A 22,209-nucleotide genomic window follows, 5' to 3' on the forward strand; every position below is an offset into this window, starting at 1 on the left:
TGCGGTGACATGTATACTATCACACATTAATATCACCGGTGTTATCACTCCATACCTCTTTTTTCGATTCTCGGAACGGGTAGTACTACTAGTATGGACAAGGGGCTGTCTCCCTCTCCCTCTTCCCCTCTACCTCTGGCTCCGGCTTCATCTTGGTCTTCGTCACGGCATGACCAGCTTTGCCTGGCGTTCTGTACAAGTCCTGCACAAGCCGAGTCGATAATGTATCATGTCTACAATACGGCATTGGTCTTGTCAAGTTGATTCTCTACTCTCTACCATGCCATGAGGCCTATACTCATCGAGGACTGCATTTCCTTCGTCTTCTCCGTCGGCGACTCTGTCCCCACAAACAACATGAAATAAGCCATATTCCACGCTCTCTTACTCAACAGTCTTTGCTCCAGTACAATTGTGCCATTCGAGGCAACGTGTCAAAACTCGAAAAGTTTCCGTCCGTATTGACCCAATCACTGGTGTTGCCACTCAAGTATTTGCCCGCTGCCGCGGAGAAGAAACTTGTCACATACACATCGACGAGAGTGGAATCTGATGTGTTGGCTCCGACGCTGACGTTTGCTTGCACATAATGTGGAGCAGACGAGTACCCCTGGTTGGCGTGGATGATGTTGTCTCCATCGGCGCCGAGGTCGTCTTTCGTCACGTATCCTGGTGTTTTGATCAAAGTGGTTGCATTGACTGGAAGCGGAGCTCTTTTGTAGACTTTGTCCGTCTGCATATTCGATAGCAGGTTCTTCGCCGAGGACCAGGGAGCGGTCATGCGTAACCAATAGTTCGTATAAGGGTTCGTTTGGTATGCATTATCGATCGTAAAGGGTCCCTTCAGCAGGTCGTAGCGAAACCCACCCGTGTTGGTAAGGATAATGCGTGACATGTTAGTCCGGTTCGGTGCGACCACTATGGCGGGGAAGACGACGTTTGTCAGGTAGTTGAACAGACTTTGATTCGAGCTGATGGGAACGCGATCTAGGTAGTAGTTGTCCGGACAGCAACCGAGTTTGTGGGTCAATTGTGGGAGGCTGTCCACAGCCGTGGTGATGTTCTTGCTAATTGTCACACCCAAGCTGGTGTTAAATGTCTGCTCATTGGTGCTGGTGTGGAATTCAAAACTATATCGGTTGAAGTCGAGATATTGCCTCGAGTAAGACAAGGTGGAGTTTGGATTTGGCTTAACCCCAGGAACGTCGGAGGGTTTTTGGGTGATTCTGGTGGCATTGCCCATTGGCGACTTGGCTTTGGTGACACGGCTGGGCAAGCCGTTGACAGAAACCCATCCCACCGTCTCGCAATATCTGCCAGAAGCGATACCCACAGCCGAGGCATCAAAGACGACGGCGTCGCGGACATGTCGATGACCTCCAAAGATCTGAATTGGGGTCGTGGGATGATGCTCACGAATAGCGGCGTAGATGAGACCCCATTCCGTAGAGTTCCGAAGAGTGATATGTCCGGCTACCAGAAACATGTCGATATCAGTCCTCTTGACCTGTTGCTGGAACCAAGATTGTTTGACAGCGTCACCGACCGGAGTCACGATTGTGGCGTTGCTGTTACCCGTGAAATTGAAAATGAAGGCAAAGGACATGATCCGGATACCCATCTTTGTCTCCCAATATGCGTATCGGTTGGAGAAGGGCGTGGGATTTCCCGTGAGATTGACCTCGACGTTGGAGGTGATGTAGCGGCCGCCCCAGTACGGAGCAAAGTTGCGATATGTGTCATTGGCAATCTCGGTCGTATAGAGCTCATGATTTCCAATAGACAACAAATCGTACGGCAGCTTTTTGAAAATGGGCAGCGTGAGCTTTCCATTGGGCGTTGTCGCGTCTCCGAACCCGGTTCCGTCATGCAAATCGCCCGAGTCGATGAGCAGGAGGTCAACACCCAGAACATCCGCCTTGGCCTTCATCTTTTGCACAAAGTCAGCAAAGTCGCCATAGTCGGCACTGTAATTGTCGTCGAGCAAATGGCCCGCAAGCCACCCATGAGTATCTGTAGTGTGGAGGAAATTGATCTGGCCCCAATGTAGGTCTTGGATCTGTTGCGGCGGGGTAGGAAGAGCTGCTGGTTGGATCCGTTTTGCGAGGTCATGTTTTCTCATCAAGCCATGGTCGACGTAGCCTCCCAGGACCGGAGATGTCCAATCATGGTCGTCGCACGAGGAAGAAGGCCCAAGGAAAGCAGCGAGAGCAAATAGCGAAGTGAGTAACATGGTGGACTGCTTGGGACAGCTCGGATGACTTTCAAAAAACGAGCGACAATGGCTACACGACTACGGAGGAACCCACCCTGAGTGTGAGGCAAGACAGACGGGCAGCCGGGGCCTTATCAAGCTGTCGTTGAGACTGAGCAGGAGTTGCAGAGTGGCGCCAGCTTCTTCCTTGTAGATCCCCAGGGCGGTTGCACAGGCGAGGAAGCCATCGGAGGTGCTACTGCAGGCATCCGCAGCATAGGCCTGCCCGATGCGGAGGAGGAGCAACGGGAGAGCCATGTCACTGTGCATGTCAGAAGGATGGATGAGGATCTGAGAGACTCGCAGCTGGCCAGGCTGAAGGAAGGCAAGGATAATCGAGACATGCAGTTATCACTCGTCAGTGGCTGGACCAGACGGAGATGGAGCTTGCCAACGCCCGAAAAGCAACTTGCTCAGTAGCTTAACCTCGGGGTAAACCTTGTAATGGAGCAAGGCGTCGTTCTAGCTTCTTGGATGGCGGCTGGGCACACGACACAGTACGTAGGATGGAAGCACAGACCAGAGCACGAGGGGGAATCAATTGGAGACGATCAGCGAGAGTAAGATGAAGGGCTGAAGTCGGTTGCAACCGCCAAGAAAAAGCCTGCAGCACGTGACATTTGTAGGGCTGTATCACGTGACTTTTCACATGATACTGTCAAAGGAGGACCTCGCTAGGCCATTCTAGGACTAGCTTTTGAGGCTTCTCTCTTCAACGGTGTCTGCTGGTATTGTACTTGCTACAAGAACCATCCTCCAGTCCCCAATCCTCTTTGTCTAACTTGTTTCTTTCTCACCTCTCGTGCGTGACGCGTTATTGTCTGTATCCCCCTCTGCCGTGCCACGATTCTCTAACGGCTAATTTAACATCCGTCTCGCCCCTGCTATAACACTCTAATTACCCTGCTTGATCGATACGAACTTTACGCCTCCAAGTCTCCACCTCCTGCCTGTATATGACATTCTTGGTGTTGGAAGTAACCGTCGTTCGCAAAATCTGATGAGTATGGATTGTAATTATCTTAGCCATTCAAAAGGCACACTGCGAGGCCTCCCCATATTGTTCGGAATGAGTATGTGGAGCCGCTATGGTAGCCATAGTTGTGTCGAAGTAAATTGAAATCGGTTGTGACAGGCAAAGACAGGACTATCACAGCGTAGTGCTTGCGTCAGCAGCATGGAATCACTGTCTACCAGTACACAAGCATTTGGATTGCCATCAACAGCGAGTTGCCTTTCCGTACCGTTGGCAGCTAAACCACAAATTTCGCAGTGTTGATAGTCCGCTCGTCAGGCGTCCGTCGCGCATAATCACCAGTCGCAGATCTCAACTACAAGCGTGGGACCTCACGCGGTCGAGTTCGAGATTCCCGAAGGATTTCAGGATAAGTTGGAATACAGAGACATCCAGGACAAGCGTACCTGTGAGGAAATCCTTGTTAGACTAGGCAGATTCATGCCAGTCACTTCGGAGAAGAATATCTGGGGTCCAGGTGCTAGACAGTGTCTCGGAATCACCGCACAACGTCCTGAGTTTCGTCGATACGGAAGCACTCCCAGCGGCGTATATGAAAGGAACCATGGATTCTATTTACGTTGGATGCTGACATGGTACGATGTTCGACCATATATCGTTACGGCGGAGCTTTTCATCGACGTTGGACTTATAGCGTTCCGTGAAGTGGATAGGACGAACTAGCGGACCCGGTGTCTTCTTTCTAAGCGGCCGTGCCACACTTTGACGGGGGCATGTTGAACCATTCCCTCGCCTACAGGAAAGGTGACCATTTGATCAATAGATGATTTGTTCGCCGTAACTGTGACACTACGGAGCTAATCATGCATTAAGCACGACTTATTCAATCATGTCTGGAAAAGGTAGAACGACACCCGAAGGACTGAGGGACGACCCTTGATCGGCTTCATGATGCATGGGAATGCTCTTGCAACGCTTTTAGAGAAGCAGGATGTGAACATGGATTGGAAAATTGATTGTCTGCAGGCCTCAGAGTATGTCGCTCAGTGCTTCTGCATTATTGGACTAATCATCTGTCAGCATTTGACACGATGACAGAGAGAGCTTCGTCACAGCCGTCACGTTCGGTGTTAGACACATGGGTGAAAAAGCCTACGGCCTGTTGGCATTGAAGCGGCATCCCTCCAGATTTGCCACGGAAGAGAAGCAACAGCGCATAAATTTGTCTGCCACATGCTAGCCAGCGCAAGTTGGGAGAAAACTGTCCACGGAAAGGAATTGACACATGAAGTGCAACTTGGTACTCTGTGGGATTTGACCGAGAACCGGGCAAAGATCGGGCGCGAGGAACATATGCCGAGTTAATGAGGTACGGATCTGTCTATTTCGCCCAGAAATGAGAGATGCCTTACGTCGAAACCTCAAGGCTTCTATTTATTCTCCGGAAAGGCCATCTGGAGCCTTGAGGTGGCGACAGCCAGTCTGAAGAGGTCTGGGACATCGTTAGTGGAGGGATCAAGGTCAGGGAGGATTGCGATATTGTATATCCGTGACGGGAGACAATCCTTGAGGAACGTCGGACAATCATCCGTTAAAATCAGCTAGGTACAATTTGATGTGGCTGCTTCCTAGACATACTTTGGGCGTTGAGTGAATCGGACTAGATGCGGTACTGTAGTTGCTCCTGCAAAGTATCGAGGAAAGAATCCCTCCCAAAGCGCCGGCAACGACCGCCAAATTCGGCGGGAAATTCTGCGTTGAACTGTAGAGTACTAACAAGTACTTGGTATATTACATTTTCCTCATCGCAACGCTAGCCCCAGACATTCAGCATTTTGTATCAACGCACCAATAACTTCAGCAGCTTCAGCGACCGTTGCGCCGTCAAGAATCCTGTGATCAGCACTCCAGCTGAGCACCACCTGTTCCTGTTTGACAATGCGTTCATGACCTTGGTCATCTGTTGTGAAAACTGGGACTTGTTGAGCTCTACCAACCCCTAGGATTCCCACCATTGGCGCCACGATGACAGGGGACACAGTACTGCCGCCGATACTTCCAATATTGCTTATCGTGAAAGTGGCATCCTTGAAATCTTCTGGCGCGAGGCGCCCAGCGTGTGCGAGATCGCTCAGCCGTTTGATTTCAGCAGCAAGTGAGATGATTGAGTGCTTCTGTACATCTTTGACCACCGGAACTAGTAGGCCCTGTGATGTATTGACGGCAATTCCAAAATTGCAAGATGATCTGAGAATTAATTGGGGTTTTGACGGGTTGGTGTTTGTGTCCAAGTGGGCATTAAGTTTTGGAAAGCGTGAAAATGCTCGCGACACGGCCTTCATGATGAACGGGAGGATCGTCAGCTTCGAAACAGGGATTTCTGAGGGGGAAAGCGTAGATGAGAGAGTCGAGCACGTGTTGAACTTTCGGCGGAGGTTGTTAATCGATGTGACGTCGACGCTGTGGGTATACAGGAAGTGAGGGATCGTGAGAGAATGGGTCATCACTTTGAACATGTGGTTTTCTGTCGGGCTCAATGACACGACATTGTCTTCTGTCACGTCTTTTGACCACGCTTCAGTGGCAGGGGGAGCGGGTGTTCGGAATCGAATAGACTTCGATTGTGCCTGAATGTACCGTTGGACGTCGTCTTTTGTAATACGACCATCTCGACCAGTCCCTTCAACATCGTTGACGTCGATATCTGCCTGTTTGAGCATATGTCGCACAGCCGGGGTGAGAAGTGCGGAAGCTTTGGTGGGAATCTCTTCTCTCACCACGGGTGCGGGTGCGGGCGAGGTCGTCGACGAGTCCTGTGTGAGAGGCAGCGATTCGACTTCAAGAGACTGAGTCGGTTGTTCAATCTGTCCTCCAAAGATTCCCTTCACCAATGGCGCATCTCCAATGTCCGAAGGGTCTTGCTCCACAGGGACGTTTGCTAGGATTGGATCCTCCGAAATGGTGTCTGCAATGTCCATATCCAAGAGTGGCTTTGACGACGGGTTAGCTACCTAGGTACTATAGCATACGGCTTCTCAGAGCAGGGCTGCGCACCTTCCCAACGACCGCGACTTCATCCTGCTCATAGTGCAGGGCTTTGACAACGCCATCAAATCGCGAGGTAATCTGTTCATCCCCAACCTGTGAGTAGTTTGCGGAGGAATATGGAAAGTACGTTAAGCACCTCGACAGTTGCTTTGTCTGACTGGACTTCGCATATGGGATCGAACTGTTCAACGCGGTCCCCCGGTTTGACTGACCAACTAATAATTTGACACTCGGTGATTCCTGTTTTCGTTATTCCACTGTTTGAAGTCCGTTTCGTTTCCGTATGGTTTTTACCTTCACCAATATCTGCGAGGAGATACGGCCTGACAACCCGCCATGACGGCGAACTGTGGAAGGCTTGTCGATGTGTGTACTCTGCTGCCACGGAAAATTGGCGAGTTCGACGGAGGAATCCTCTGACAAGCACCCGGTTCATGTTTCTGCGATTTCGTCCTGGGAGAAACTCCTCTACTCAAGTGAGTTGGCGATCAAGATGTAATTGTTATCACTGGTGGCCCGACTGGAGGCTTGCCATTGACCTCAGTGCGAAGGGGCCAGGGCTTGCGGCTTGTAGCGGTTGCTTCGGGCTACATTGCCGCTTTGCATTTCGGCTGTTCTATTCCATCCATGGCCACTAGATCCTGGAGGTGAAAATCCATGACAGGAGATCAGGCTTGAGAGTTCGACATCGCTGGGAGACTGATTGGGCAGTGAGTCTAACTCTGGGCTGACCAGCGACTGGACCCAATGTCGGTCGAGTCCTGTGCAAAGAGATATCGGCTATTGGCTCGTACAATACATAGTGACAACGCTAATCCTAATTAGGGTAAAACCATAATCTCGTGCTACCGGAGTCAGCGCGTCTCCCCCGAACCAATATGTATGACCACCGAGGCTACCTACAAGCATAATTGTACACCAACTTCACCGAACCCCGAGGCTCCGCACGTCGTTTTGGTTAGGCTTCGGGGCACAGCACATCGACTTCACCGAAATCATCCAACAGCATACCTAAGAGCTGGAATGGCAGGGTCTACCGATGTACATAGTTGCCGGCGATAACCGCTCAATCCTTCATCGGCCGTTCTGTGTTTGATGGTAATCTTGGTTATTACCTGAGCTGATGTTCGTCCTTACCTCAGTGGAATTCTAAATGTCAGTACACGGCGAGAGAGTCACTGTGCACTATGTGGCTCCGAACTGCCAGAAGGGCGAACATATCGTCCGCCAGTCGAGAAGCTTCTGTAAGAGTCCTTGCACGATGGAACTCAACGGTGACGCTTGGGGAGATCTCAACATCGTCAGTATCGACACCAGAGAATTTAAGCAACATTGTTTGGACGAATTTAACATGCATGTGGCCACAGACCTCGCTTCCCAGGTGCCACTACCAGTCCCATCAGTACAAAGATGGACTTCTTAGTCCCGAAATCCTTACCACCTATTGCCACATATCGAGTCATGAATGTGGAAGGAAGAGTGAAAGACGACGCTCGTGCAGCCCCTGATGTGACAGACGAGCAGGTCCTCGAGTGGTACAAAAACATGTTGACGGGTACGTTTCCTTCCCTCTATCCTAGCCGATTCTGATGATGGCATGCTGAGAAGTCGTCCGAGGATACAGTCAACATCTTGGATACTATTATGTCCGAAGCCCAAAGACAGGGTCGTCTGAGTTTCTACATGGTTTGTAGCGCAAGGATTGCCAATAGAGCGAACAGGCTGCTCATATCCACACGTGACAGGGCTCATCTGGCGAAGAAGGTATCATGGTAGGATCAGCAGCAGCACTAGGTCCAGACGACGTAATTACGTGCCAATATCGAGAGACAGGAGTGTTCAAGCAACGAGGATACACGCTCAAGGACTTTATGAGTCAATTGATGCATAACAAGAACGATCCAGGAAAAGGGCGAAATATGCCTTGCCACTATAGCGGGAGGTTGAAAACCGGGGTGGTAAGTTCTCAGTGCGTTGCTGGAGGACAGCGACGCAGGTTGCACGTGTGGAAATCATCGATCGATACTGATATGAGAAGCATGCTGTTGCATCAACACTCGGAACCCAGATCCCCCACGCCACGGGAGCTGCATATGCCTTGAAGCTTGCGGATCGAGAGACGGGCAACAAGTCACCAAGAGTTGCCGTTGCATATTTCGGAGACGGCGCAGCAAGCGAGGGAGATTTCCACGGCGCTCTCAATCTAGCCGCCGTTCGCGACTGCCCAGTCATTTTCATTTGTCGTAACAACGGATTCGCAATCTCCACGCCAACAACGGAACAGTATCGCGGCGACGGCATCGCAAGCCGCGGCATCGGTTACGGCATTGAAACGTTACGAGTGGACGGTACGGATATCTTTGCCGTCTATGAAGCGACAAAAGAAGCACGGCGCCGCGCTCTTGAGAATGGTGGACGTCCCATTCTCCTGGAAATGATGAGTTACCGCATCTCCCACCACAGCACCAGCGACGACAGTTTCGCCTACCGAACACAGGATGAAATGAACACGTGGAAGACTCGGGATAACCCGATTTCTCGGCTCAAGAAATGGCTGGAGAACAAGGGTCTTTGGAATGACGAGATGGACAAGGAGACCAGAAATCAAATACGAAAGGATATTTTGGCTGAATTGAAGGCTGCGGAGAGAGAGAAGAAGCCCCCTCTGAGCTCGGTCTTTGACGATGTGTATGGAGAATATTCGGAGGAGCAAGAAGCGCAGAGAAAGGAACTTAAACGGCTGATGCTGAAATACCCAGATGAATACGACGCAGAGGACTATGAGGGTGGTATCAATGCGCTGTAATCTCATCCACGGCTGTGGGTGGCGTAGAATTTGTACCGGAATATCAGGACATGCGTGATCTCTTTTTTTGATTGACTTCGGCTCCACCGCTGGGTATATAGGTAGCCTACCTCGCCCTTGGTAGATAGGCAGTCCACAAGTCCAATCCTCCCAACGTCTGGCAACTCGAGGTTGGATGAGGATCGAAAAATGTTAGAAATTCTCCAGCCCAGTGCTATTCCAGAGATTAGGATTTTGCTCATTCTCGACATACGCGCCTTATGAAGAAACATAATATGCTACAAGACCTGCTCAGTACTCTAAAGTTTCCAGAATGCCATCGTATATCCCTAAATACCGTCAGTGATCTGATACCAAAAAGTGAAAAGTGAACTCACTCGTGACATCAGGGAAAATGAACCTCTCCCACGCCAACCCTGTATGCGTAGTCCATCCACCAAGTCGCTTCACCGGCGCCTGGAGAGACAGGAGCGCCTGCTCTTGAATAGTCGCGGCAATTTCCGATCCGACGCCATAGTTCACCATACTCTCGTGCACGACAATGGCGCGTCCCGTCTTCGACACGCTGTCTAGAATAGTCTTTCTGTCCCAAGGGTACACCGTCCGCAGATCGATCAGCTCAACACTGATACCCGGGGAAGCTTTCTCCGCCGCCTCGATGGCCGCTATGCAATTGTACAGAGGTCGCCCATAGGAGATGATGGTCAGGTCGGCACCGGGTTTGACGACTTCGGCTTTACAGAGCGGAAGGGTGTAGAATTCGTTGGGCACTTCTTCGACAGCGGCACGGTAGAGGATCTTTGGTTCCATGAAAATCACAGGATCTTTGGACTCGAAGATGGCAGAGAGGAGAAGCCCTTTCGCCTGTGAAGGTGACCGCGGGACGACAACTTTGAAACCTGGCACATGGCAGAAAAGTGACTCCGGAGATTGAGTATGATATCTAAAAGTGAGAGGTAGTTAGCGTGGCATTGAACAAAGCCGAATGAAAAATCGGCAAGGCTTCTCACAAGGCACCATGGCCCACTCCACCACAGGGCATCCTGATCACCATCCCAGCCAGATTCGCACCCGTTGAACCCTCCCGATACCGAAACTTTGAAGCTTCATTCACGATCTGGTCAAAGGCTGGAAAAACATAGTCCGCAAACTGAATCTCGACCACCGGCTTTGCACCCTCGGCGGCCATGCCGACCGCAGCGCCCACAATGCCCTGCTCCGTTATGGGGGTGTTGAAGACTCTATCCGGCCCAAACTCCGACTGCAGGTTCACCGTACAGCGAAAGACACCGCCGAATGCGACATCCTCGCCAAAGCAGAGAACTTTGTGGTCTTCTCTCAACGCACTTCTCAGCCCCTCGTTGACTGCTTGGCAGAGGTTCAACCGTGTCGAAGAGCCTCCCTGCGGTAGACCAGGCGTGTGTGGAAAGGTCGTTGAGGAATGATGCAGAAGGGGAGTCTTGCCGAAATCAATGGGCACATTCAACTTGCGCTTCGCCGGGGTCGTCTGGGATGCGTATGAACGGATGGCCGACCGCGATGTCGATACGGCTAATCGCAGTGGTCTGCAGCGCTGTGACATTTCTTGGGTTTTTTTTCACGCTATGTAAGGAGTTCTGAGCAAAACTGTACCGAGAGCTCCTGAGATGCTGGGCTTGTATAAGCTTGCATTCCATGTTGCATGTGTCTCGACTCTCATAGTCTTTCCCCGCCTTTTAGGACGCCATCATTCCCATGCACCGAGTAGCCGTCCCGCGCACGTCGCTGCTTTCGGTCTCCTACAAGTCTCCCCGGGAGCATCAGCTCGAAGTACGGCTATCGACGGTTGGCGCTTTGCTGGCAGGTCAGACAACGATGCTAAGAGTCTGGATTCGAACGTCGAGGTGGGGAATTCCGGAGACTCTCGGCGCACGAACGCCGAAGCTAACCCCATAAGGAAAGGGAGACCCGGCGAGGCCGGAGATAACTACTCCGGGTAATTGAATCGAATAATGACCTTCTGCAATCTCGTAGACCAGTCGTCCCTCTTGGTGGATTGCCTCAGGTTTCCATTGACCCGGGTATTCGGGGCCAGATTGGTAGGGTCAGGAATGAGTTTGGTCGAAGTAATGCGGCTCGACAAGTCGAATGACTTGGCAGCACTTCGTGAAATTGATTCCATAAATTCCGGCAGGGAACTTCAAACCTTACATCAGCATCTCGTACCATGTTGCTTCAAGTTGAGGCTGACGAACAGAAAAGATGGGAACGTGACGAAAGGGGCGACAGGACCTGCTACGGGAATTGTTACAGGGGTAACATGGGATGTGGCCGACGAGGTTCATGGAGCGATTCTGGACCCTGCTTCGAGATAAAAAGCGATGGTTTTGAAAGCCAGACTTCGACAATGGTTTCCTTTCGATTAAAGAGAAGTCAGAATCTTATGGGTCCCCCACTCTGAAGACTGGTATACATGGATAAGTCGAGCAACGTCCTTCTGGTGACCTTGTGTATGTGACTCGATATCGCCGTGGAGTGTTTATCCTGCGGTGTTCCTAAATCGCACCAGTCCCTCGAACGAAGTCATGGTTTTGCAATATCGACAGATTGAGAAGTCGGCTCTCTTCGCCGAATCTGATCCAAGTTCGGGACGACTTCAGCGGCTAGGATGGCGAGGTTTCTTTATATAATTACGGGATGTCCCGAGCGCATAGATCAGCGCATTATTTCATCATCTCCTACTAGTAGCGCAACGCATGATTTCAAGCTGACTTGTAGAGTTTCGGTGGAAAAAGGCCTCAACATAAGATGGGTTACGACTCCAATTGCGGTGACTGGCCCATCCCACCTCTCCTATTGCAGCGGCGTCGCGAAGGATTGAAATTGAGCGATATGTGTGATGAGGATGTCATGGTCAGGTACCTCCGCGATTTCAAGGACTTGGAAAGGGGCGAGCTGATGCATAGAGAGCATGCGGGTGTAAGTTTCCACCCCAGAGGCGAAGACCCTGAGTGCGGGGTGTGAGCGGAGACTGGAGACCGCTCCACGCTCGGGCCGAACCTCTCCGAGCGGAAATGACTGCAATTGGCGAACATCATCTTGCTCAGAAACGAGACTCGACGCTGACCTGGACTATTAATACCAAACTTAACTCTAAGTGTCCGGAGCTCCACCATACACCGGGGTACCCTGCTTCGAGCCTCTCGGTTTCAAGGGAATAAGAAGGATTTGCAGTGAGGATGGCATCTACATCCGAAGCCACTCTTTCAGCATGTATCACAAGGACTCCCTCACTCCCGGACGACTTCCGCATCATCTAGGTCGTAGATCTGACTACCCTATGCCTCTCAGCTGGGTATCCTCAGTCTCTTCCGGCCTTCTTTCCAACTCTCAGGTCACAGGCTGTTGGAGCAGCTGGACGGATCTCGGGACAAGATGGCTCAATCCAACCGCACCAACCGCACCGCGGAGCAACAAAAAGAACGTCTTGCTCAAAGGACACAGTTCTGGCCGCATGGAGGCGGCCTAGTCGGTCTGTTGCCGTTTTGAGTGCTTTCATCTATTGGTGTCAAGTCCGTTCTATTCGAGTAACTCAAGACTAGTGGCACAGCTAGACGAGGAATACAAGACGATTTTTATAACCACTCACCAGAAAAAGATGATAGAGCCCGCCCAGACCCGACAAGTTCTCTTGCACGCATGGGAAATTTACTAAGGGAATTGTGGACAAATTCTCGTAAGTCAGGCTGGGGTACGTGGTTTGGATGGAAGTTGACGTGATAGTAACACTGAACGCCCCATCCACCTCATTTCCCAACCAATTCTTCAGTGAAGCGTAAGAAGAGCCATGACATGACCAGCATTCTTCTCCTTGATGGAGCCAGCATTCTAGAACTGATTCCATGTGTGCCTAGACAAGCAACCCCCCATTCCCCACAAGAACATACGGCGCCCAGTAGAACGGATGCTTATAGTCCACGCCTTCCGTCTCGATCGTCTCGACCATGCTTCGTAACGCATTTTGGAACCTTTTCGACTGAGAACGGGAAACCAGCGCAGGTCTTTTCGTCCCGTCTGGCTGTTTCTGCGCCTTCTCTGCCTCCTGACACTGATCCGCCATTTCCTGGAACGTCGAAATGGCTCTGCTTGCGTTTGCCTCGTACAGTTGAAGCTGTGCGGTGCGCCAGCACCTGACGATCGACACCGATTTAATAGCTTCCTCAGCTTTGTTTTTTTCTGGCGTCCTTCAGCGCACAGAAGAAGTACACCATCAACAATGCGGACGCCTCGTCGCTGACTGACCACAAGGCACCCAGGAACGCCGAGGCACCAGACGAGAGGACGATATGTGAGAAACCCAGCATGTCGTCGCCAACAGTCTCTTCGCCCAAGCCGCTGACACAAGCCTCGAAGATGACCAGGGCGGCGCTACTGCGCATGCGGGACAGATCAAGCACACGGAACGGAGGATTCAGCGCCAACGTAGACTGCCATGCGGATTGCTTGTGCTGCGTTCCGTGCGTCGCAATGAACATGATGCTAGACTGTTCGTAGAGGCTGCTGAAGTCCTTGTGTGATGCGACTGTAGTGGGACGAGGGACAGTGTCGAAGGCTCTAGCGATCAGGACAGAAGCGGCGGCTGATAGGGGTAGGGGTCTTGGTCCTTTCGCGTCATTGTACACAACCCCCACTGAGCCTTCGATGTCTCTTTGCCTTTTAACCAGGCGACCAAGCGCGGCTATGCTCGGGCACATTGAGACGTCCTTGGTAAGAAAAAGTGGCTGTCCATCCAAAGTCAAGGCAGAGAACGGGAACTTGTTCAATGACCGCGAGGGAACGAACATGATGTGGTCTCGAGTCCTGAGGTACTGTGAGATGGGTTCGATGACGATGTTGGAGATATTAATCAAAGCTTCCTGACAACTTGAGAGATCGGGCATCTTCCCATTTTCTCCATCTCGAAACAGTTTCAGACAGCGAAAGATGTGTTTTTCCACTTCAATGTCGGTGATCTCGTCGAAGCAGATATTCTCGATGCCGTTTGAGCTGATACACAGTATGAGCAATCCATCTCGAGAGATGTTGATATGCACAACCAGAGCATCTGTGGCAATCGAGTTGTAGATCATCTCGTTGAGACTGGCAGTCACCTCAACGTCTGGGACAAGCTTAGTCAGACTGATGGGTTCGAGCTCTGCCTTCAATCTAGCTTGGATTTTCTCTAGATATTCAAGTTTCGTCTCAGCGACGTCAGTAGTGGAAGATCCGGCTTTGTCGAGCGGTGGTAAATGAGTGCCAAAGGCCCTGAGTTCGTGGTCCCTCAATTGACACGAATATTCCGACCAGTTTTGTAATTGTTCGCGGTCTGTAGCCTGTTCCGCAATGAGAAGGTCGAGAAGTGCTCGCAAGTGACCCATGTCCAGAAATCGAAGAACTTGTTCCTTCCATTGGGCGGGCGTCAGTTGCCATTGATCAAGATTGATGACAGGTTCATCCTGATCTTCCAACTGAGAGAGTAGCCACGCAACACGGGCAAGCCCAAAAAATAGCTCGTTCGAATGGACCGTGTCGTACAGATTGCGGCGTTCATTGATATCCGCCAAGCGCCTGTAATTCGTTTCCACGGTCTGGAAAGCGTCGATATACCATGTCAATGCAGACGGTAGGTTGCCTGAGTGCTCATGTATGCATCCAATCCAAAACATGTCCATCCAGCCATGCGGGCTAAGAGCGCTCCTGACTTCGTTCAAATAGTCAGGAATGGTCTGTTCCACCTGGCCGAGGAGTTTGGATCCCAGTCCCCACTCTTTAGTAATGAAACACAGAGATATATACCTCTTTGCATCTTGTCTCCGTCTTCGAGATGTCAATCTGGAAATATCAGGAGCTAAATTTCCAGTGATAGAGTCATTTCCGCCTTGTCCTCCCAGCCACCGGGGCATGGTCAACGGAAGAAGCTGGAGTGCTCTGTCAAACTCACCTAGCTGCCGAAGTAAGGCAATTTGGTATATGTCAACTTCGGAAGAGCGGCAGGGGAGGCTGACAGCCTCGATCTGCAGGAGTGCTTGCTTAAGACAATCGTCTACTGCGTCTATGTCTGCATTCATGCGTAGTTTTGTCCGACGTCCCTCATTGGCCTCTTGAAATATTGCCCGCAGTGGTGCAATAAATGTTTCTATCCTGGGAAGTCCATCTGCAGACGCCTTCAAGGATGGATCTGTTGAGAGTGACGACAGCACATTCAACATGGCCTCGAGAGACGATTCCCCTTGCACAGTGTCAGCTGGGTTTTGTACATTCTGTCTGGCCCTCTGGCTGGAGCTTGAGATAGATCTAGCTAGGCTATTGAAACCACTAATGCAATTGGCACGAACCGATTTCAGAATATGCCGATGGTCTGGAGTGTCTGCGTGTGCTGAAAGACGATCAATGTGGTCGGCAGCCTGATCCAGAAGGGTTCGGCCATGTTCAATATGCGCAGTGGCCGTCGGAACGTTGCCATTCTTGCGTTGAAATGCAGCGAGAGAGACAACCGCGCTCAATTGCAGATAAGGATCTCTGAAGGCGTAGCAACAGACCTCGGCGCAATCACAACAAATCAGCGCTCTCTGCACGCCGGATGGGAGAAGGAAAAATTTGCGACCAAGACGGAGCAAGAGCATCCCGAGAAACTGGGAAACACCGACGTTATCAATTGGCCGGCAACGATCACCTATCTCATAAGCTTGACTCAAAACATCCTGATGCCTGTCATTGCTAATGTTAAGCATCAAGATGTGACCGGACACTATGAGTGAATGCGTGTTGTCTCCGGAGCACAGTTGAACGGCATTCTGCAAGTGTTCGCGGGCGTTCTCAAGCAACTGAGCTGTGGATCCATCGGTTGCTCTCCTCATTTCTTCTATAGCCTGGACGTGGTCTATGCAGGCATACCGGAGGCTGACTGCTCCCATCCCAGCATGGGATCCTGCTGCTTCGAATAAATGATATGCTTCGAGGTAGCATGATCTTGCTAAATCGGCGTTTTGAGGAGCGAGAGACGTTTCAATAGAATCCATTGCCTCGTTATCCCAGCCCAGGTCTCGTCCGTGTGGCATCAAGTTCAGGGCTACCGGGCTTGTGAAAGGCAAGGAAAAATAGTTATCTCCTTGAACCAATTTGACACTCGCTTCACCGACAAAATCTTCTCGTCAGACGCTTCCAGGTCGTGAAGAGCAGCTGTTGCGTTTTTCGAAGCGCCAGCCAACAAGTATTGCAAGGTGAGCTTCTTCAAACAAGCCGCGGTCTTTGTGAGTCCTAAGTCGTGTGCACTGTCAATGGTGGCTGGAGAAGATGGTTCTGATGAATCGAACATAAAACCTAGAAAGCGGTCTGGGTATTGTGGATGATGTTCGAACGCTTGCATCCAGAGGTAGGAATGGAAATCAAAGACGTCGTAAATGACATGATATTCCAACTTATCAAGTTGGTTCTGGATTTCATTTCTGAGGTGTGCTTTCAGGTTAATCTGGCGTCTCCGGGAGTCTTGAACCGAAAGCCCATAGTCCCTGAGCACGCTAATTTGGTTATTCCTACCTGTCCAGAATCGTAGGATTGGCGGCACTCTCTTCAGACAAGTGATATAAAAGCTGTACGCATCCCATCGAATTGGCCATGATGGTCCAAGTTCACGATCCGGGAGCTGGGATAGTCGCTCGAGGCAACTATCTGCCCTGGCGAGATCTCCACTCATAGCAGAGTGAATGAGTCGCAAAAGAATGATTGAAGCTTGGTCTCTGATAGTGGGCGGTAGGAGGATTGCTTTTTCAAGTTCAGTGATCCTCCGGTCAGAATCCTGCAGGTCAACTCTGTATTCAGCGGGGAAAATGGTGCCACCGAAGAAATCAGACACCTTCTTGAAATCCATTGAAGTATTCGATCACTCGATTATAGACTCTGAGCCTGCCTCAAAGGAGTTGTCTGTATCCGAAACCACCATAAGGCTGAGGGGCCTCTGAGCAAAGGGGGCAGAGCAGGAGTCTAAATCGTGCGAGGGGAACAGTCCTACTCAGCGGCCGAGTAAAAGGTTGTACACGAATGAGGGATTTTTCACCAATCGCGCAGGCTGGAACTCTTTGAATTCGTCTTTGAGAAGCAAACCGGTGTAGAGGAGGCGAGGTCTGAGGGTTAAGGGTATTCGAGAGGCAGAGGACTAGTTTGCTGCCCAGAATGCTCAGGGACTTGGTAATGTCGTTATTGGTCTGTTGCCCAAATCGCCTGTCCTCGAATACGAGGGACCCTCACCTCTCATCGTTGTGGAGTTTATATCCGCCGCTCAGTCACCTTTTGATGCTCAACAGTTCAGACACAGTTGTATCAGTTGCCAGCATGACTCGGCCCTCGTTCTACCTTTACAGTCACGGGATCTCCCCAAATTTGCTCACTCTGGGCACGTCGGTGTATGAAAACTATGCCGAACCAGAGCTTCGATCAGTGTCATTTCCGAAATTGAGGTAGGCTCCATAGTTGATTTCGCTGTTGAGAGGTGACTGAATAGATAGTGAGTCGGACTTTGCTGAATTGGTGAAACAAAATCACATCATCTCACAACCAGTCAGCGGATGCTTTGCGACGACAAAGGACCAGAAATTTGGCCTAGGCATCGAGGCACTGGACCTGGCAACAATCGGGTATGAGTATGCGAGCAAATGCAAGAGGCTTGTGGTTGCCAGAACCGGTCGTCGGGTGATTCTTGGAAAGTAAGAAGCGACTGAAAGTGCTCGGTGCGGGTGCTCACAGGCCTCAGCAATGACAGCATAGATACTTTCTTTGAGAAGGTCATTCAGCATGAAACCATCCGCAAACGGCTTACCCGGTGGCTTTCTGTGGCGAAGAGTCAGTGGATATTTTATGCAGCAACCTTCCAGAAGCCAAGGGTGTTTTGCGTGACAGGCTTTTATGAGCTAGGAGACGGCCTGGCTAGGACCGACTGGGAGCAAACACATTCGGCCACGCTTGGTATTAGCTCTGCGATCGTGGGGGCTACGGCTGGAGTGCCCATCGGGGGAAAGATCGGTCCGTTCAAGGATGGGAGGTCATTGACGGCCAATCTCGTCCTGAAGGAGGAAAATATCTGGGTGGCGCGATTCCACCAGCTCAAGGTGGAATATCTCCAGTTAGCGACAGGCGCCACGACAACACTCCCGTCAACAATCATGCTTTATGAAGATTGCACACATCCTCGAGGAGGGTTGATAAATGAACCTCCCGTTGTTGAGGAAACGAGAGCAGTAGAGCTTGAGGAGGAGATCAAAATCGCAGACGGGGCTCGTATTGGAGAGAGCCTTGAAGATATTGAAGAGATCCCTGATGTTTCCGTTCCAGGAAGTTCCTACTGGTGGGCGTTCGATGTAGCTGAGTCACATCTAAAGAGGGCGGAGGCGGAGGCGGAGGCGGAGGAGGAGGAGGAGGAGGAGGAAGAGGAGGAAGAGGAGGGAGAGGAGGGAGAGGAGGGAGAGGAGGGAGAGGAGGGAGAGGAGGGAGAGGAGGGAGAGGAGGGAGAGGAGGGAGAAGAGGGAGAAGAGGGAGAAGAGGGAGAAGATGAGAAAGACGATGATGCCGACACCCACTAGCACAGGACTTTGCACAGGACTGCCTCGTGCCAAGGCCAGTCTCGCTTGAAAAGGCTTCAAGTTGGAGTTCGGCGTTGAACTTCGCCTCTTTCCGACAGCTTCTTCAGTCTCCCCCTTTATCAATGCTCTGTTCGAAAAATCTGGATTTTGAACCATGGTCCCTTTATTAGAGTGAAGATTGAAGGGCTTAAAATAGCCGAGGAGCTTCATGCCAGGATCTGGCGGCCTATCCAGTTTTTGAGATGATCCAAACCACCTCACCGATGCACCTAGACCCGACGAAGAGTAGAATGTCTTGAAACGGTATTTTCAAGGATCCCCTGACCTTTCAGGTTGGGTTGGACAGGACTCGAAGCATATGGCAACTAGGGTTCTCGTTCGCGAATAATCTACCTAGGTAGGTATCTGGCAGATGCCTACAATACCTAGGTACTCAAAATCCCAGCCTTGACACATCCGAGATGGCAAGATACCAGAGTCTGAATGGCTACCATGTCTATATGCTATATCCATCCAAGTGTCGTACACAAATGCAGAGTCAGTCGTATTCCAACATGGTCTCATGGGTGCTCCTCTCGTCAATTCAGGTTTCATTAACATATTCAACAAATGATCGGATTCACAGCAAATAGTCCCTGTTCAAGCTTGGTTAGGACGCGCTTAAAACACTAGGAGACAGATCGCCTTGTAGGAACTTACCTGGTTTTGCACTGCAAGTTCAGCAAACCTCGCTTGTACATCCTCATCATCTTCCAGAAGCTTGTCAATCACCTTGACGTCGTCGATGGTCCAGAAATGCCGGAAAGCGGCCACGATGTTTTCAGTATGCTTCCGCACCACGTCATCGTCCACCGCCGCAAAACATAGTCGGTAATATTGCCAGCCTTTCTCTTGCATGATCTCAGGCGTAGGGGAAAACATGCTGCCTGGAGCAAGCAGAACCAGATACGGCTCCGTTGTGAACAATACCCAAAGTGCCTGGGAAAGCCGTGCATGGTCGACCTCGTTGAAAAGGGGATGTGTTTCAAATCGTGCATGTAACCAAAGGAACATACCAGCCATGGGATATGCAAAGTCGTACATTTGCGTCTTATGCACCACCTCGTATTCAATATCGTCGGGTGCAAAGGCGTTGGATCTAGGCTTTGAATCTTGAATCAGGTATTTTCCATCTTCGAGAGTTAAAGCCATGAGCTGCATTCGTCGTTCATAGTTGCCCCGCAACCCTTCAAGCCATCGAACCCAGCCGTCGACCTTCCATCCACTACCGTCTTTGCTGCCTCCTTTGCCGGGATCGCCGTCTTCAGAGGGACCAATGATGAGTTCCGCGATCATGCTTTGAACGAACCCGCTCGGTTGTTGAGTGCTTGTCTCGGTGATGCGCAGGATCCTCTCCACCACGTCGGGTTGGGCGGTGATCCAGCCTAATCGGCAACCTGGAGCAACTGTTTTGCTGAAGGTGTCTAGTCGAACGACTCTTCCATCCACGTCGATTGAGAGATATGAAGGGACAAGGCTGTCCAAGAACGGGAAACCGCCTGATTTACCACCAGAGGCGGTGTTGTAGTTGTATGAGCAGTCCGAGGGGAAGTTCTCCGACACAACTTTACCCCTGGTCCTCATTGACATCTCGTTTGCCGAAGGGTATTGCAAGTACCAGTACGGATCATCCTCAATAATGATGATATCATACTTTTGACATAGGGCGTAAATTTCCTTCCTCCTTTTCACCGATAGTAATCCAGAAGTCGGGTTCTGGCCCATCCTGCTCTCTTGTTAGTGCGATTTCTTTGGGGACGTCAAAATGGCACTCACGTCACAGTGTACATTAAATGCGGTCTCTTTCCCCTGTTCTTGTCCCAGCTCGCGAGGACCTCCTCCAGCCCGCCTTTTCCTCGAGCCATCATACCTTCGTCGTCAATGGCCACCGGGACCACATTGAGCCCACGGGGCCTAGCAGCTTGTATGGCATTCATATATGCAAACTCTTCGCAGAGGATTCCCTCACGTTCTCGGATCCAATCTCGCTCCTCGTCCCAAATGTTGCTGAAGCATTCAATCGCCTTGGAAAAGCCGTCGGTTGAGCCGCAGGTCAGAATCACCTCCGGTCCGTCCTTGTAAGGGACATTGGGATGAAGATTCGCCTGTGCGAATGTCCGGATAAAGCTGTAAAGAGGAGGATATCCTTGGGCGGTGCCATACTGCAGGGCAGTGGTCAGGTCGATCTTGCGCAGGAGGTTGGGCTCGGCCGAATCGTGGGGGACCAGAACCCGCGAAGCTGTTGGAGCGTCTGATAGAGACGGTTTTGCAGGCTGGGGAGATGGAGGGTCAACAGGTTTGTTCGGCGTAGGCTTGAATCGATCAGGAAGCGCCGTGGATGCTTCTAATGTGTCGTAGGGGAAGTATCCAGGGTTTGGGAGACCTGGGAACCATTAGCAAGCTGTAACATCTTGACCAAAGCGACGACATGCCTCCAGCAAGGTTTCCGATACCCGGAATGGAGAAGTATTTATAGAAAGCCTTCATCTTGCTGGCAACACGCTGTTTGGTGACTCGCGAGTAGAGATGGGACAGGTCCTTGGGCGCAGGCTTGTCGCTGATTGTCGCCATGGTTGCGGTGATGGGCGTCGAGCTAACAGAATGATTCGATTCTAGCCAAGTCAGTCAAATAGATAGCTGAGATTTCTGAAAGCCAAAAAAGAGAGCGTCGAGGCAGCAGGGAATTCGGTCAAAATGTTCCTCTGCATTGGATGATGACTATTTCACAATGCCATGTTCGGCCGACTGCCGACTCCGATAACGATAAGAAATGTTCGTTGACCGGAAGCTCCGTCCCGCTGCCTGCTGGAGTGAGGCTAGCGCCCCGTATTAATCAGCACCATGTGTTCTCTGCGGTCGGTGCGCTGTCGCTCCGACACTCTCTTGTGATAACGTCTTGTTGGGATCCAGATATCGTGGCCAAGGCGCGAGGGTCGAGCCGGGAGGTCTCAGAGTAGATGTGCTTGCAATGAGTTCTGATGAAGGCCTAGAAGTGTACGGAGTTATTTCAACCAGCCATTTCAGAGCACGAGTCTTGGCATCCATTTAGGACTGCCGGGTAGGCCCCGCCGCTTTACTCGGGTATCAGGTGATCTGCAAGGCTGGCTTGATCTCCCTTCAGCATCGGCCTGAACTGCACAGCCTGGTCCAGGCCCTGATCCAAACAGGTGCAAACAGCCTTCGATCTTTCCATACGATGAGAAATCATAATCATCGTCATCACCACGGTGTTCGTTTTCTTGTACTTCATAGAAAGAAAATATTAAGTAAGGGAACTCGGAAGTTATACCAGCTCGAAACAGAACCGCTCGTTTTGGGGTTCCATTATTATTGCTTCGAGCACAACCCATTCATCACAGTCACTTCAGGAGAACAGGTCATTGCCTAAACACTTTACTACAGCCTTGGCTTAGAGGGAGGAGAGGAGACACGGGTCAAGAGCTTTTGATTGAATAGGTGCAGGGTATGCACGTGCCTTGGTGCACGGACACCGCCA

At 51.0% G+C, this 22,209-nt stretch overlaps 7 protein-coding genes across 7 annotated transcripts; 2 read left to right on the forward strand and 5 right to left on the reverse strand.

Moving 5' to 3' along the window:
• Window positions 1-388: 388 nt before the first annotated feature.
• Z519_00653 (uncharacterized protein) lies at window positions 389-2,233 on the reverse strand (the record flags this gene model as incomplete). The annotated part of the gene is made up of 1 exon (XM_016758410.1): window positions 389-2,233. One exon carries the CDS (start codon window positions 2,231-2,233, stop codon window positions 389-391), a length of 1,845 nt encoding a protein of 614 aa, XP_016625659.1.
• A 2,799-nt stretch (window positions 2,234-5,032) lies between these two features.
• Window positions 5,033-6,714, reverse strand: Z519_00654 (uncharacterized protein; the record flags this gene model as incomplete). The annotated part of the gene is made up of 3 exons (XM_016758411.1): window positions 5,033-6,241; window positions 6,285-6,371; window positions 6,406-6,714. 3 exons carry the CDS (start codon window positions 6,712-6,714, stop codon window positions 5,033-5,035), a joined length of 1,605 nt encoding a protein of 534 aa, XP_016625660.1.
• An 825-nt stretch (window positions 6,715-7,539) lies between these two features.
• Z519_00655 (uncharacterized protein) lies at window positions 7,540-9,084 on the forward strand (the record flags this gene model as incomplete). Its single annotated transcript, XM_016758412.1, has 5 exons — window positions 7,540-7,612; window positions 7,660-7,833; window positions 7,903-7,964; window positions 8,024-8,233; window positions 8,317-9,084. The coding sequence occupies 5 exons, from the start codon at window positions 7,540-7,542 to the stop codon at window positions 9,082-9,084; spliced, it is 1,287 nt and encodes a 428-aa protein (XP_016625661.1).
• Window positions 9,085-9,375: 291 nt separating this feature from the next.
• Window positions 9,376-10,666, reverse strand: Z519_00656 (uncharacterized protein; the record flags this gene model as incomplete). The annotated part of the gene is made up of 3 exons (XM_016758413.1): window positions 9,376-9,413; window positions 9,462-10,027; window positions 10,095-10,666. The coding sequence occupies 3 exons, from the start codon at window positions 10,664-10,666 to the stop codon at window positions 9,376-9,378; spliced, it is 1,176 nt and encodes a 391-aa protein (XP_016625662.1).
• A 2,307-nt stretch (window positions 10,667-12,973) lies between these two features.
• Z519_00657 (uncharacterized protein) lies at window positions 12,974-16,969 on the reverse strand (the record flags this gene model as incomplete). The annotated part of the gene is made up of 3 exons (XM_016758414.1): window positions 12,974-13,307; window positions 13,366-16,179; window positions 16,242-16,969. 3 exons carry the CDS (start codon window positions 16,967-16,969, stop codon window positions 12,974-12,976), a joined length of 3,876 nt encoding a protein of 1,291 aa, XP_016625663.1.
• Window positions 16,970-17,430: 461 nt separating this feature from the next.
• Window positions 17,431-18,674, forward strand: Z519_00658 (uncharacterized protein; the record flags this gene model as incomplete). The annotated part of the gene is made up of 3 exons (XM_016758415.1): window positions 17,431-17,555; window positions 17,604-17,801; window positions 17,849-18,674. 3 exons carry the CDS (start codon window positions 17,431-17,433, stop codon window positions 18,672-18,674), a joined length of 1,149 nt encoding a protein of 382 aa, XP_016625664.1.
• A 660-nt stretch (window positions 18,675-19,334) lies between these two features.
• Z519_00659 (uncharacterized protein) lies at window positions 19,335-21,284 on the reverse strand (the record flags this gene model as incomplete). The annotated part of the gene is made up of 3 exons (XM_016758416.1): window positions 19,335-20,439; window positions 20,490-21,096; window positions 21,122-21,284. The coding sequence occupies 3 exons, from the start codon at window positions 21,282-21,284 to the stop codon at window positions 19,335-19,337; spliced, it is 1,875 nt and encodes a 624-aa protein (XP_016625665.1).
• Window positions 21,285-22,209: the final 925 nt, after the last annotated feature.

The sequence above is a fragment of the Cladophialophora bantiana genome (genome assembly GCF_000835475.1).
Source record: "Cladophialophora bantiana CBS 173.52 unplaced genomic scaffold supercont1.1, whole genome shotgun sequence".
Classification (NCBI taxonomy): domain Eukaryota; kingdom Fungi; phylum Ascomycota; class Eurotiomycetes; order Chaetothyriales; family Herpotrichiellaceae; genus Cladophialophora; species Cladophialophora bantiana.